We start from the raw sequence: 16837 nt of genomic DNA on the forward strand, positions 1-16837 counted from the left end.
TATTTATTACATTATCATATAACATGACGATAAAATGATCGCCAATATGACTCAAAACAATACCAAATTAAAGTTGATAAAGGTAATTTCTCATCAAAACTAAACATCACCCAAACAAACACGCACGAACGCACGCACGCAATATCTTGATCCTTTTTACAAGCGAGTCTGAAGCATGCCATAAGACGGTATTCTCAATTTATGAAATTGAACAAAGAAAAATAAAATCTGGTGTTTACAGCTTCTCATAAAATCTTGAAAAAATATCAAGCCTTACACGAGTTTTCAAAATTCGTCTCGATGTTGCAAGTTTCTCAACAAAATCAATTTTCCGCTTTTATGAAATGCGACAACTATATGACATTGTTTCATTAATGTCACGCATACACTTGATTTTGCACAAAAAGGACAATTTATGCTAGTTTTCTTTGCAATATTTGCAGTTTATGTCAAGAAAGAAATCTAGAGAACCCCTATATTGCAACCCCATCCCCTTCTGCCCCATCCCCAACATATTTATACAAAGACACCCCTAAATTCAATTATTTCTGGTTTCTTACTAGTATTTACAAATCAAAAACTAGCCATTGTAATAATAGCGGACATAAGCATTATCTTCGTTAGTATTTTGAATGATTATCATACTACACTTATAATAAGTGGATTGCAATTCAGTCTTTAGATCAATGCCAACTAGTTCAACTTCTTGTACTTCGCGTCGAAATACTGTGGTGTTTTGATTATGGGCGAAACCTCCCCTCCAACCCACATATAATCATAATATCACAGAATCTAGCCGTCGAAAAATTCTAACCAACTGTCCACGTGCTCGAATAATAAAAAAGTGTCGTTGGCTCCATCAATGACAATTTGATAGTCATAGAAAGAGTGATTAGCATAAAGACAAGTTTCAAAAAATATAATGAAAAAATAATCATAAAAATAATGCTTCTTACAACCTTCAATTTGAAACTTAAAGCTTAACTGTTTATCATTGGGTGATGTGTCGGTAATTTAAAGTTATACATATACTATGAATACCGTTGTGCATATATTAAAATCCGTAAGATTTATTCCGAAATCCGACAATTACCGACAAAGTTTTATGAATATTCGAATGTCTCAGGTCAATATTCCCATACAATGTATAACCATAAATAAATCCGTGAAACCCGGAACTGAAACTCCACGTATCTGTATATAGAATTCGCTAAACGGAAGTTTTATATGTACCTTATATGTTTGTAACATAGCTTGATCTAGTTTTCGCTTAAGATTGAAATTTACCAGTCGCTACCTTTTGGGTTCTAAATTGTTAAAATTTCACTTAAAAAAATAACTTACTTAGTGTTTAACCTCATTTGACACCGCTGGATTGCCTTCAGCTTAAAAACGGTTAGTAGAGTTTATCTATCAGTTAAGACAGTCAATATATACTGCTCAAAATTTGATAAGAGATCACTTATATATTCGACTGTATAATTAGTTAAAAGTGATATTTTGATAATTTTGTTATTAAAGTGTATTAATTTGTTGCTTTTATAATGTTTTAAGCTTGACATGTGTAATCTGGATAAGGATGGCTTTTGAGATATTTGTGCATGGGTGATACAATTGGGGTGAAATTGAAAGTGAGCCAAAAGTGTATAGATGTTGTCAATATCCAGTATGGAGACCGTTTCCTCATGCTACTGATAAGCCCGCCCTGTTAAGCCAACCGCCATTCAGGAGCTTAAAAAGACCCACTTAGAGAAGGTTCGAATCCCACAAGACGACATACGCGGCTTATATGTAGCATGAGGAAACGGTCTCGGGCCGTTATCAACGCAAATGGGCACCACACCCGATATTGAAAACATCTTTACACTTTTGGCTAACTTTCAAATTCATTCCACTTGTATCACCCATGCACATAAACCTAAAGCTCCACCCTTGTCCAGATTACACCGTTGTCACGCTTTAGTAATTAATCAGATCATAACAAAAACAATCAATTAATACACTTCGATATCAAAATAATCAAAATATCACTAACTAATTGTTGTATACCCATAATATATATACAATCAAACAAGTGATCCCTATCAAAGTTTGAGAAGTATATAAATAGCGAAGGTAAGACTGGTAACAGATAGTTTACATCCTGTACCGCCTAATTTCTTCAAATATTTTTACGTGAATGATTTTTGTGATTGTAACCTTAATGATTTTTGTGATTGTAACCTTAGCTCTTCTCCGTATAATTTTGTCGCTGAGAGTTTGGGGACATTTTCATGTGAAATACAAATGTATACTGAAATAACAAAGAGGAGTGAAGCTTTACCATTCATGTGCCAAACTGTGTGCATTAATTGACAAATGTTTACATGACAATCATCATCCATTTGCGATAGATATACGTTAGTCAAAATGACCAAAATGTTTGGGTTTGGCTATATTTTCCTCATCGAAGTATAAACAAAACGATCCCGCTTACCGTAGTTAATTTTATGAAAAAATGAGCCGTGTCACGACAAAACCAACATAATGGGTTTGCGACCAGCATGGATCCAGATCAGCCTGCGCATCCGCGCAGTCTGATCAGGATCCATGCTGTTCTCTTTCCAACTCTCTTACAAGTAGAGAAACTGATAGCGAACAGCATGGATCCTGTTGACCTTGTTCTCGACTATAATTTTACCAATGTCACGTCATTCTAATGGGGTGGGACTACTGCATTCAGTTTACACATGCGCACTTCGCTCCAAACTCTTAATTGTTAAGTGTTCGACTTAATGAAAAAGTGACAAAATTTGCCTGTCCATAGGGCATGTTTTGAAAATGTGAGCGATCTCATTGGTCGACAAATGATGTTAAATACATAAAGCAAAAATGTACATAATATTGATTTTATCAAAATCGAAAGTAGATGAAACGATTAACTGATAATTATTAATTTCTTATACAAAAATCAATTTTATATAAAAAAAAATACTTTCATTTTGCTTACTTTATAACGAACACAATATTGTTATGCATTTTTGTCGTGTTAACACATAATATAGTTTTAACTGTCTAGTATGTGAAACCTGTTACGGTGCTTCATCCAAGGAAGAATGTAAATGTGTGATTTTATAAATATGTTTTAGACTAATTGGCTGTATAGTAAAAGAATAATAGTTGCATATAACGTAAAACATAAATTCACTTCAAGATCAATATGTTCACTATGTATGTCACATATGATTGAATAATGTATTAATTATTTATCAATAACGTTGGTGAATGTATGCCCCTGATATTCGAACCGATAGAAGTGGTAAATATTGAGCCGAACAAGAGGCACTTATAAATGTAAATTGTTTTTATGGGATAAACCACGTTGTTTACAATGTTACGACTTCTCGACTAAGCAAGAAAGTCGTTTTGGCTAGGTTTGTGTTCGGCATGTTACTATATGCATGGTTAAAGGGACAAATTGCTATCATTTATTGAAAGTATCATTGGTATGCTACATGTACACTAACAGTACACATTAAAAATATAGAATTTGCTGGAAAAGTGAAAAAGAAATTCGCTTCTCATTGAGCTATGGGCGAAAATTGCTTTTTCTTAGTTGAAACCCTTGTATATATATAAGGGTTGTAACATCGTTTTTGGTCCTGGACCTAGTTTTGGTCACAACTGACCCTAATAAGTAAAATTCACTTATAGCAAACACGGTTATAGCGAACTTCCGGTTATAACGAACCATGTCATTTGGTCCGATTTTTGCCCTTCTTTATTAAGCCCATATTAATTGTTTTGCTATTGTCAGTCGGTCTGTCTGTCAGTCCGTTGGTCTGTCCGTCGGTCTTGAAAACTATTTATCACCAAGTCTTCATATTTTACATATTGATAGGTCATAACCAACAGATGACCCGTTTTGCTTTTTGGGTAACTAGTTCAAAGGTCATAGTCACAGGGGCCTTAAATGACAGAATGATTTCCGCTTATTATCTTGAAAACTATTTATCACAAAGACCTCATATTTCACATACTGATTGGTCATAACTAGTAAGTGACCCCTATTGATTTTAGGGGTCACTAGGTCAAAGGTCATGGTCACAGGGTTCTTGAATGTAAGTATGGTTTCCGCTGATTATCTTGAAAGCTATTTATATCACAAAGTCTTCATATTTCTAATATTGATTGGTCATAACTATTAACTGACCCCTATTGATTTTGGGTCACTATTTCAAAGGTCAAGGTCACAGGGGCCTTAAATGTCTTATTATCTTGAAAACTATCTATCACAAAGTCTTTATTATTTTTTTCCATAATCGAACACTTCCATGTACCCATTTATGGCAAGTTTCTATAAACAAAATACCAATAATGTGAGTCAAGGGCTAGAAAATTACAATGTTTCAACATTTCTTGTTATTAATATGTTATGTTTAACATGGTTATAAGGAATTATCGCTTATAAGTAACTCATTTCTTAGTCCAAATTTAGTTTAAAGTTCAGAAAATTACACTTTTATAACAAACTCCAAAATAATGGCTCCCGTAAATAGATCCTTTCGTTTTCATTGTCACGGATTAAAAACTCAGCAGAATGTACCATTTATTGTTATATGTACTTCAATACAGCTGTGAAAAAAGATTTGTATAGCTTTCTATTTAGGATATTTTTAGCATAAATTCTTGTCACCAAGATAAAACGGTTATTGCTTTTATTCTATTATTTCTTTTCTTTAATAGTTTTGCTCGAGTTAAATAATTATGATCATTTATAATCGGTTTTCAATATAATCACGCATGCTATTCCTTGCTAATCCATTGAAAACTGCAAAGTACGCTTCATTGAAATGAAAAGAAATCTAAACTTCCATACGAAAAAGTCACGCTTAAAGTGTTTAGAAGATATTCAATATAAAAGGAAGGAAAATCTTGTTTATTCTTAATCATGGAATGGAAACGAAAAGCACTTAGTTTAGAAAATATGATATTTTATGAGAAATTGAGAAAGTGAGAGAAACTAAGACTGAAATAGCAAAGGATTTTCAAATTTCAAAAAGTACGCTCTCGGGTATTGTGTCTAAAAAAGCAGTAAATGACTATTTCTTCTTAATCAAATGCTCTTCAAAATGGCGGACGACGGTATACAACCTGTTCGTTATAATTATGTTAATCTGTTCGCTATAAAAACACCTGATTCAAGGAACTACATGTAATTCGCTATATGCAAAATGAGTTTCCTTTTTTATTTAACTGGATTAACATTTAAACATCAGGTAATCTGTCAGAATAATCCTACAGAAATATAAAGTTTCAGTGTACAGTTATGTCATTAAACCTGTTGCTACTCCTTTTAACTGTATGTACATGTAAATGTCAACTCGTTAGGATAGCAAATAATTTATGCGAGTTATGGAAGAAATTTACATCAATTTAGGGACACACTTGTAGTGTGTAGCGTTTATTTGTTAAAGAAGACAATGTTGTTGTTTTGAGGTGAGTTTTGTTGATTTGTTGATGTTGGTTGAGTTTAATTGTGGTGATCTAAATTGATCAGAGTTTCATTGGCTGTAATTGGTTATTTTAGCTCGACTATACGAAGTATATAGAGAGTTGTCCTACTCGCCCCGGCGTCGGCGTCCGCGTCCAGATTTCAGATTAAAGTTTTGGTGCAGTAAAATATTTTTCACTATTACTTTGTCATTTCTTAAGGTATCAACTTCAAACTTCAAAAATATTTTCCTTATCATCAACCACATCTTATGTGTTAAGCAACATAACTCTAGCACCAATATTTTCAGATTTATCTACCTTTGAACTTAGAATTTTCCTCAATACTATTTTTTACTGTAACTTCTTTATTTCTTAAGGGATCAGCCTCATACTTCAAATATATGTACCTTATCATCATCCCCATCTTATGTGACAAGGTTAATAACTCTAGCACCAATACTTTCAGATTTATCTCCCCTTGAACTTAGAATTTTCCTTAAAAATATTATATTTTACTGTTTCTTACTTATTTCTAAAGGGATCAACTTCATACTTCAAATATATGTACCTTATCATCATCCACATCTTATGTGACAAGGTTCATAACTCTAGCACCAATATTGCAATAATTATCTCCCCATAAACTAAGATTTTTTTACTACAGAAATGTTATTTTTTACTATAACTTTTTTAGTTTTAAAGGTATCTACCTCAAACTTCAAACATTTATTCCTTATCATCAATTGCATTTTATGTGACAATGTTCATAATTCTTGAAGCAATATTTACAGATTTATCTCTCTTTGAACTAAGGATTTTCTTTAAGAAATGATATAATTTCTTTACTTTTTATGGTATCTTAGACTTCAAACTTCAAATATATATTTCTTATCATTACACACATGTTGTGTGACAAGGTTCATAACTCTAACGTGACTGTTTCTAGAATTATTCTCCTTGATCTTGGAATTTATGTTAACAAATGTTTTTTTTTTACTTTAACTTTATACATAATTACACATAATTGATTTTTCTTTCATAGTTTTGTCCTCCTTACTGCGTCCAGTATTTTATTAGTCGAGCTTCGCTGTCTCCTGTGACAGTTCTTGTTGTTATTGCATTATATTTGGCTGTTGAGTAATATCTGTTTGGAAAGATATATTTGGTTGATTTTGGTTGAGTTGTACTTGTCAAGATTAACATAGTAAAAATAAATAATAATCAAAGTTTGTTGTTTAAACATATACATGGATTTGAGACAGAAAAAGATATAAAAAAAAAACACATAAGAAAATAGTGTTAACTAAACAATTACTTGCTGGTTTTCCAACTGACGATATTTCAAATTTAACCCAGCCTCCATATTTTGGAAATTGGTTATAATTTTATTTATAAATTTATATAGGGGTCATATAACCTGTCGAATAATCTTTATAACTAATGATATACAAGGCTGCAGTCAATTTTTAAGGTATTTCTTTTTTCAAATAATGTGTAATTTTGTGTCGTTCAAAGATGATACATGATTAATTAATTACTTTTATAGCTATACAAATACATATTTTTACGAATTATTTGGGAAATAAAATTTAGAATTACAAAATCGATGGCCCTATCATCTATATTTAAAAACAACCCAATTTATTCAGATTGAATAGAAAAAAAACTCAACTTTTAAAAAAGTGATGCATGACGTTGTACCTTTAGAGAATATAAACGTTCAAAGCACACTTTAACTGCACGAATGACATTTTTCCTTTTTTATAGAATCAAATTTTGCTAGTAAACACCTCTTATTATATCTACTGAAATAAATAAGAAACTACCGTCATGAACTCGCTTAATTCTAATTTTACTTTGCTACACTGATGCTTTGGCCTTTTGTTTGTGCGAGTACTGTGCCAGCAGCTTCTAGTAATTTTGAAATAATAATCCAAAGACATTTTACGTGGAATAAGGCCGTGACTTTAATGATCAGAAATCCAATAGTCATAAATGGCAAGTACCACAAGAAATAACAATACGGCACAAAAATATCTCATTATAAACTGATACTGTAGAGATGATGAGATGAATAAAATGAGAAGAGAATCTCTAGCTAAAATGCATAAAGACTGAATAGACAACGCCAAGATGCGGAAGTTATCACAATAAGTTTAACCTGCCATAAAACAATGTATGGGGAATACACTGATTAAGCAAGGAAAAACTAGTAAGAAAATGAGGCTAAGATGCACAACACTTCCTCTTTAAAATGAAATGATAAACATATTGACATATTGAGATTCCTTTATCAATGTTCTATGTTATTTTTGGCAGAATAGAGAAAATAAGAACTCCTATAGAAAGTCCAAAACAACAAAATTGAAAATGTTTCAGGCTCAGTTTGATTGAGCCTGTTCATGGATGGTACTGTAAAGTCAAACTCCGCGCACGGTTACCACTGCCTCTTCACACAAATCACGTGATGATGGTCGTATCACATGATTGTGTCAAGATGACGGATACGGCAACAATTGTTTAATTAAAACTTACATAGAATGTACCAGTTCCTACTTGTTTTGGAGGGAAATAGTGCAAATTTCTAAACTGTAACAACCTGATTTTATGTTTCGTACAAACTTGAATTCTCAAAATGACACAGGATAATAATAAGAGATATGCGATTTATATTACCGACGAAAGAAACTGCTCTGGATTTTTTTACTTTTCATGGGAGGGATTTTGAAATATTGCATGATGATTATGCATGTACCAACAACCTTAATGTTAGCAGAACCACAGATCTTACTAACATAATACTGTAACAATCCGGGACAGAACACATATATTGACTGAAAATGGGAATTCGTGGACTGGTAATCTGATGAACAAAATGCGTCATCTTAACAGACTTTAAACAGATGTTTGTCACCATTGTCTTAATTTTCCCTGTGTAACTGCAAGTACTTAAGCAATTTGGAGGAATTACTTGATTCGAAAAGCTTTATAGAAAGTTAGGGACTATGCTTGACAGAAGAGGACTTTAGTGTTTAGTGTTTATTTAGAAATAAAAGAGAAGCTTTGTCTGACTGTATCTTTCACCATGTCAGAACGTTGCATCAAAACCTAAAAGATGTGCCTTACATGGGACATTTCTTTAAGCAACATTCTGCTTAAAAACAATGTTGACAGAAAGTTATAATAGTTTAAAATTGTTATAATATAGACCTTTAAACACATGCAACATTAGTTAGATTAACACCTAATTTGTGACTACAAGATATTTACAATGAAATATAATGGAAATAAGATATACTTTGAAAGTCACTCTTACTGTTTTCGTAAAGTTTAAATCATTCAAATACAAATTAAATCAGTACTTGAAAATAACAACTTATTGATGGATATTTGTAAATCTGTTGTATATAAAAATTGTAGGGTTGGGTACCGCCAGGAAAATAATACCACTGTATATCATGTTTTTTTCTCCTAAAACCACAGTATAAACCGCGGTTTACCACAGATTTTCATTGTACGCTATACGTTCATTTTTTATCTCTAAGATACGTTTCAATGTAGGCTGGTACAGAATTTCAAATATGAAATTTAAGCAGATCTAAAAAAAATACAGATAAATAAAGGCATTTTATATTTAACAGTTTCAATTAGGTCTTTTCGACAAGGCGTTGATTTCAAACCACTTGCCGCTCACCGCTGTGGGTTCAAATCCCGACAGGGACTTTGGATTCTTTGAAGTGAGGAAACTTTCCAGCTAGCTTACGGAACGTTGTTGGTTCTACTCAGGTGCCCGTTCGTGCCTGAAATAATGCACGGAAGGGCACCTGAGGTCTTCCTCCACCAGTAAAGCTGGAATGCCGCAAAATGACCTATACAGTGTCGGTGTGACGAAAAACCCAATAAAAAACCAACAAACACACTTTCGACAAAGTTCAAAAGATCCGACATACCTTTTTTTGTCTACCAAAACATACAAATTGTTGCGCATGACGACAATCATAGATTAATTGGACCATGAATCAGTTCGTTTTTAATTTCAGATAATTTTCTCTCAAAATTTAACAACTATAAATAAATTGCAAAATATCTTTTTTATAGGAACGATTGTATCTACCATTGAATTTCATAGCAAGTACTGACTTCCAAGGAAACCATTTATTTTGTAAAGCAACAAGTGATTTCTTATGCAACTGTTGTTGTCCACTAGCAATATAAAACATTAAAGGTTTTACACGTGCATTAGTTCAGATACAAATATGTATTTTGTGATATCAGTTTACGATTATGATTATATATCTGCTTTCGTTTAAAGTTAAAACTATTACTTATCTTTGTCATGGAGAGTATTTATAATCAGATGAGCGATATTAGTGCCATCATCGCCCTGTTCTTCAATATTTGGCATATATATTTAAGCAGATAATGGTTGTACAGTTATTTCTTTCAATTTTTTGGTGTGCAATGTTTGTTCAATGATCTTCCTCATGATCTTCACTCATTGTCTTTCACAGTCTGGTATACATTATACTGACATCTAGCATATGGGATTTTTCAGTAACAGTATACGCTGTTTAACCATAACATTGAGTAATTTAAAAATAAATATCAATATATGAGCATGGATATAATCGGTCTGTATTCGGTTTTCAAAGAGATGACGCATCTACGTTTATCAAATCGGTCTATTATACTGGCCGGCAGATTTAACAATATGGGCCTACTATCTGTACACTTGCTGGTCAGATGTTCATCGGCAGCAACTTGATTTGCTGACTTTCTATAACATCTCATTGTTTGTTGGTGTTTGTAGGATGCGACGACAACTTCATTCAATTCATTTTTTCTAACTAAACAACCACTTTCAAAGTATGTCACGACTGGTCAACCAAGCATCCCAAGCAAACTTCCTTTTTTGAAAAAAAATTGGTTTCTTAGATTGACAGCAGCCGTATTTAACAATGTAAAGGTCACGATTTATCTAATGAAAAGTGACGTTACAAACGTAAAGTATTATGAAAAAAAATCTGATAATACGAAATAAGAAACAAGATGTTGTTCCAATTAAAATGTTGTCATATTATTTTTAACTCATACAAGAATATAGTCATACAGCAAAAACCCTCAATTAAGACCACCGGACTTTACCAAAGTGGTCTTAATTGCGGGGTAGTCTTAAATTTGGAAATTATTATCATTGCTTACATTATTATAAAACTTTATGACCATGGTGTATTTTAGTTATTTTGTATGAACAAACAATATGTATCTTAACCTACAAATACAATATAAAAGTATATTATAATATTTTATCTGAGCAAAACATATTTCTGAAGAAATTTAATATTAAATTTTCTTTGGTCTAATTTCAATATTAATAATAATATGATGATACATATCTCATCAATCATATAAGAAATTAATTCTTCACAAAATAAATATACTGAAAGCAACATAAAACCACAGTGACTCTAAAATTCACTTTCACACTTAATTTCATGCAATAACCCAATAATAACAGTTTAGTTATTGACACCTTGTGAAATCAAGTATCATGGCTAAGACACACAGACAATATTATTTTACGCTCAGTTTACCAGCTATCATTAAATGATTGTAATAAAGGATTATGTAACTGGGTAGCCTATGTTAAAAAGCTTTTGTGTGACTATGGTTTTGCAGATGTTTGGAATAACCCACATGATATTGTATTTAAAAACTTTATCCCGATATTTAGACAACGAATAATTGATTGTTTTATACAGGGGTGGCATGTATCTAAAGAAACAAGTTCTGTATTGGAATTATATAATGTGTGTAAAATTAGTTTTTGTTACGAAAATTATTTAGATATATTGCCTGATCATTTGAGACGACTTATTACTAGATTAAGAACTTCTGCACACAGCTTAAGAATACAAACTGGTAGATATGCCAGAAATAGAATACAAAGAAATGAACGGTATTGTCAATGTTGTTCTTTAAGAGACTTAGAAGATGAATTTCATTTTGTTCTTATATGTCCATGTTATACAAGTATTCGTACCCTTTATATTAAAAGATATTATTTTGTTAACCCAAGTATGTACAAATTTATTGCATTGCTGCAAAGTATTAATAGAAATGAGCTATGTAAATTAGCACTATATTACAAAAATGCTATGACTATTAGAACTACAGTGTTAAATAATGTTCAATGATAGATAAAAATTTAGTTTATTAAAAATAAAGTTTAATGATAGATTAAAAATTAGTTTTGATATTGATTTTTCTTCTTAAATATGTTCATCCTCACTTAACTGAGGCTTAATAACAAATATCTGAACAATGACAATTGTTACAATTACAATTATTAATCTCTTTATATTATTTATTGTATTAATTTCTTTATATTGATTGCACTGAAAATTACATGTTACTCAAATATTATTATGTTATGTATATGATGATGTACTATGTACAAATCAGAAATAAAAGATCTGTTCTGTTCTGTTCTGCTAAGAGCATTCAAGCAGACGATAGCAACAAATTTGTGATCTAGTTAGGTGTTGACTTTAACATTAGTGGTCTCAATAGTGGGTTCAAATTCAGCGTAATACAAAGAATTAGGATTGAATCTGATGGTCTTAAAAGTGGATAAGCGGAATTGTCTTAATTCTGGATGATGTAACCATTGACAAAAAGAACAGAAAATTCCGTTCTTTCAAAAGATGGTCTTTATAGCGGGATGGTATTAACTGCGGGGTGGTCTTTTTTAAAACTAGCCTGCTCATGGATAAAGTTCGAGTCTGGAAGGGAATATCCGCCAACAAACAAAAAATAAGTATATTTGCGTACAAACTGTCAAAATAGAAAAATAAATAGCATGTTAGAATATCAAACAACACAAAAGACGAACTGGCGGATATTAACTTTCATACTCTGGTTCCAGGTTCGAACTTTATCCATGGTCAGGCTAGTGAGAAATTAAATGTAACGGAATTCGACAACTACAGTTCTTGGTGATTTTTAGTGTGTGAACGAGATTGATTGATATTGCCTCATTGTGTATCTTTTTCTGTACGAAATCTGCTGTGGTCATAGTATTATTTTTACAATAGGTTTATCTCTTAGATTTGGTTTGCTACTGTATTGCTAATCATGGTCATGCAACTACATAGTTAGGTGAAGAAGCAGGCGCTTGTTTTGGTTGAGTCTATTATGTTTTGTTTAGGGGGTGAGTTGTCATACACAAATTTACAATTTATATGCATTTATTTTTTTCCAATGATTGTTATTATCTTAAATGCTTCTGGGATTATTGTTTTATCAATCCATTTGTAAATAAGATTGTTATATGTCTATTAACGGAATAATTTTAATGAACACGAAATTAGTTCACACCTTTATGTGTATTGATAACGTGATGGTTTAAGCCAATGACATCAATATTATTACAATCAGGCAGAGAAAAAGTGTGCAAAGAGTAAATCGATAATCTTTATGTAGCAAACAAACTTCGAATTGCAAGTATTTTTTCATATCTTTTTGGCAGGATAAACTGTCCGAGGAGGGCCAGGCATTTGCGTATCGTAAAATGGCTGCCATTTACAGTATCAAGTGATTATCCCAAGCACCACCGCGACTTTGCGCTGGAATTTTAAATATAGCTAACCTCGGCGCGTCGCATAGGATGGAAAATACCTTTTTCATATTTTATTGTAATAAATATTTACAAACTGTGTCTTTCGTTTTTTTTTATCAATATATAACCAATAATGATGTTAATATGAATAAATAATAATATCTCAAATCTGTGACTATGATTTACAATGAAATTCTACCTTAAGTGTATTAAAAAGGTTTTTTTAATTTCCTGTAATTTTATTTTGTGATTATGCTTCAAAGCAGTCAATTGACCGTGAATTTTCTTTTCATATTTTGATTTTCTTGAAATCATTTTTCTCTTCTGAAGGCATGCAACTTTAATATGACGATACATTAATTACATTCCATGAAAATGTTTAAAGATATAAAATATCTCATGACATGTTTGTTCATTTTACATTACACTTTTAATTCAGCAAACATAAAGTCTTCACAAAAAGTAGTATGCAATCGTACCTATATTACATACGAATGTATGTAATATTTTTCTTGTTTAAATGAAGAGTAAGAGTAGAATATCTTCGAATGATTAATTGTTAAGAAAAACATTATAATCTATTTATAGGCTCAGACCTGAGATTTAGAGCAAAGATGTCGTGTGGTTTTTCAGAGATTGGGCTGAAGGAAAATATGGTAATTCATTTTTGTTAAATAAACTTTAAATACATCTTTATATTTTCATATATTCAAACATTACTCGTAATAAATTCCTGTTAGAATATATGTTTCGGAAAAACATCTTTTCAATAACATCTGGCCTTTATAAAATTAATGTATTAATAAAATACTGTGTTTTTATTATTGAGGTATAAATGAATATGAAAGTAAAACAGGTTACATAAAATGATGAAGGTGTTCGTCATTATGAATTGTATGAAATTAAAACTAATAAATGTCTAGCAATAAATTTGATAATTGTAAAATTTTCGTTTAATTGTAAGATAATTTAATAGTTTAAACACCATATACGTTTCTTTAATGTGTATGCAGGATGCAGTAGGCGAATCTATTACACATTTTGCAAGGTCATTCGACAGACACACTGTTGAAACAAGACAAATATTACAGAAATTATTTCAATTATTACAAGTGTCCATCTGTGATGGTAAGTAAACGTATTTTATTTTGAAGCACGTAAAAGGTGATAATAGAAACATTTTAAGTGGAAAAAAATTGGGGTAACCGCTCTCGTTTTTGTGTTACAGTGTATCTACCCCTGAATCAGAATTTTCCTCTTATTTGAGGTCATTTAAAGGGCAGATAACTAATACATACGTAATTGAATTCTTTTGATATTGCGCGATATGTTTAGAATATACATATTTTATATCGATTTGAATGACTAAGTAATTTCAGATCTTTTATCAAAGAAATTTATAATTGAAGTATTAAAATTTTTAAAATACTCCTTTATTAAAATTAAGAGGATTGTTAAAGACATATCTATAAAGTATATTATTATGTAGATGTTTAGAAAACGTTTGTGTCACTCATAATAAACAGGAAGTTTATATCCTATCAAATAACACATTTGACCTGATTTTTTTTCAGATGCAGACAGTAAAGAGATAATGAAGCTGACCCGTGATTATGTCACATCTGAAACGGTTATTTAGCTTACTTTCATATTTATTTAATTTAAAGAAAACATAAAACATTTATAGTTATGAAGTAATTTTAGGCGACACCATATTGATTTATTCTTCTTTGCACCTGTTTGATCATTTACCGACTGCAATTAAAATATTCTTGGCAGAAGAAGAAGATATTACCATTCGAAAAAAAATAATTTGTGGAGCCTAGCCAACTCTATAAAAATGCCTTAAGGACGTTTTCGGGAGTTTTCATATAGACATATCGGCAAAATTAAAACCGTTCTATAGAATTTCTTTAAACTTGGCATGTTGTTAGAATATGATAATAGAAACATTTTAAGCGGAAACAAAATTGGGGTAACCGCTCTCGTTTTTGTGTTATCTACCCCTGAATTAGAATTTTCTTCTTATTTGAGGTCATTTAAAGGGCAGATAACTAATACATACGTAAATGAATTCTTGTTTTTACTTCTGGATATTGTTTTCCTTTTTTATTGCTGAATACAATACATTATTAAATGCAATGTCTTATATTGTTTCTTTTAATTTTTGTCAATGAAAATAAAGATACTTTAAATTCATAAAAAAAATAGGCCAATTTTTAAGAAAAAATGCACAGGTTAAGAGAAGAAGTGTCACGCTAAATTTGTTCTTGAAATTTTGCATATTGACTAAGACGAAGGTAGGCTTCATAAAAATAAGAAGAAAAAATGTATTGTTTCGCTCCATTGTAAATTATCTGCCCTTGGAATTAACGAAAAAGTGCAATTCAAGGGCAGATAACTCGAAAATGAGAACGGTGACCCCAAATATTTTTCCGTTTAAAATGTTTCTGTTATCATATTCTAATAACATGCCAAGTTTAAAAAAATATGTTGAACAGTTTTAATCTAACCTATATGTCTATATGAAAACTCCGTAAAACGTCTTTAAGATAATTTAATCTGTGTTAAAAAGAACATTACATGGTGTATGTAGACTGTGCTTAGGTCAGCGCTGTTCGATATTTAGTCAGTGCAAATTTTCAAATTTTCTCATAAATGATGAATGATTTAGTCCTGATTGGAGCTATGTTATCTTTCATGAACTTCCGATTGAAATTGTTCTTTAAAGTGCCAAATTATAGTTAATATTTGTTATTGTTTCATATTTAAAGTTAATTTATCTCTCCATTAATGACTAAATAGCTTATTAATATTGGCGCTTTAAAACTTTTATCATTTGTTGTTAAGTTGATTTAAAGCCAAGAAACATGTTAAAGCTTATCATGAAACAAGTAATCAGGAGTTCTAACATATCGTCAAGGAGATTATTCAATATTTACAGAACAAATGTAGCTAAAGTTTAAGGAATTTGAATTCACGCATTTCGCCCATTATTTTCTATGAAATTGAATATTTAAATTCCATATATTAAGCGCAGAAACATTAAATAAACTTTTTAGTGGCTTAAATTAGTCGGCCGTATATTCCAGAACTGTGGACATTTTTGTATGGCTTTATTTGTTTAACTGGTTGTTTTTTACTTCGTTAATTAAAATGATTATGTCATGTCCACAGGATTTAGATACAGAAAAGAATGCCACATTGGCTCGCATTGACACACTTTTACAAACTTTACCGGATAAGAAGAAATATAAAGATGGTTCTTCATATTCAATCCCAGGAAGAAAAATACTAGAGGAGTATCTTAAAGAACCAAAACAGGAACTTCCTATCTTATCGGCAGTAGCAGATAACAAGGAGCGTCAAGAAAAAGGAAAAACTAAATTGATGGAAAATGCATTAGCGCCGTTAAATAAACCGACTGCAAAGGAAGAGGAGAGGATGGTCAAACGATGGTCAAAAGACAGTACCAAGGAGAAACTAAGCGACAATCATGGTAAACAAAGAGAATATAAACTTGAAAGTAAAAATGTTGAAATCAAGAAACTTCATTTTACAGTCGACCAGACGAAAAAAGAGACAGAATCGTTGAAATTTAGGGTTTCAGGCAATATGGTATTTGACAAAAAAGTCTTTGATAATATAAGAGCGGAAAATGAAAGATTGAAAAGAGAAAAAGAAGTGTACAAACTGAAAAAAGTGAACTAAATGAGAACTTACAAAATAGCATTAAAGAAA

At 31.2% G+C, this 16837-nt stretch overlaps 1 protein-coding gene across 1 annotated transcript; it reads left to right on the plus strand.

The window, feature by feature from the left end:
* The first annotated feature begins 1234 nt into the window (after positions 1-1234).
* LOC132752378 (uncharacterized) lies at positions 1235-16807 on the plus strand. Its single transcript, XM_060742696.1, has 5 exons — positions 1235-1395; positions 13685-13752; positions 14110-14224; positions 14671-14726; positions 16274-16807. Exons 2-5 carry the CDS (start codon positions 13711-13713, stop codon positions 16805-16807), a joined length of 747 nt encoding a protein of 248 aa, XP_060598679.1. The 5' UTR covers positions 1235-1395; positions 13685-13710.
* Positions 16808-16837: the final 30 nt, after the last annotated feature.

Source organism: Ruditapes philippinarum, unplaced genomic scaffold (assembly GCF_026571515.1).
Source record: "Ruditapes philippinarum isolate M1 unplaced genomic scaffold, ASM2657151v2 ctg239_1_1_1_1, whole genome shotgun sequence".
NCBI classification, from domain to species: Eukaryota; Metazoa; Mollusca; class Bivalvia; order Venerida; family Veneridae; genus Ruditapes; species Ruditapes philippinarum.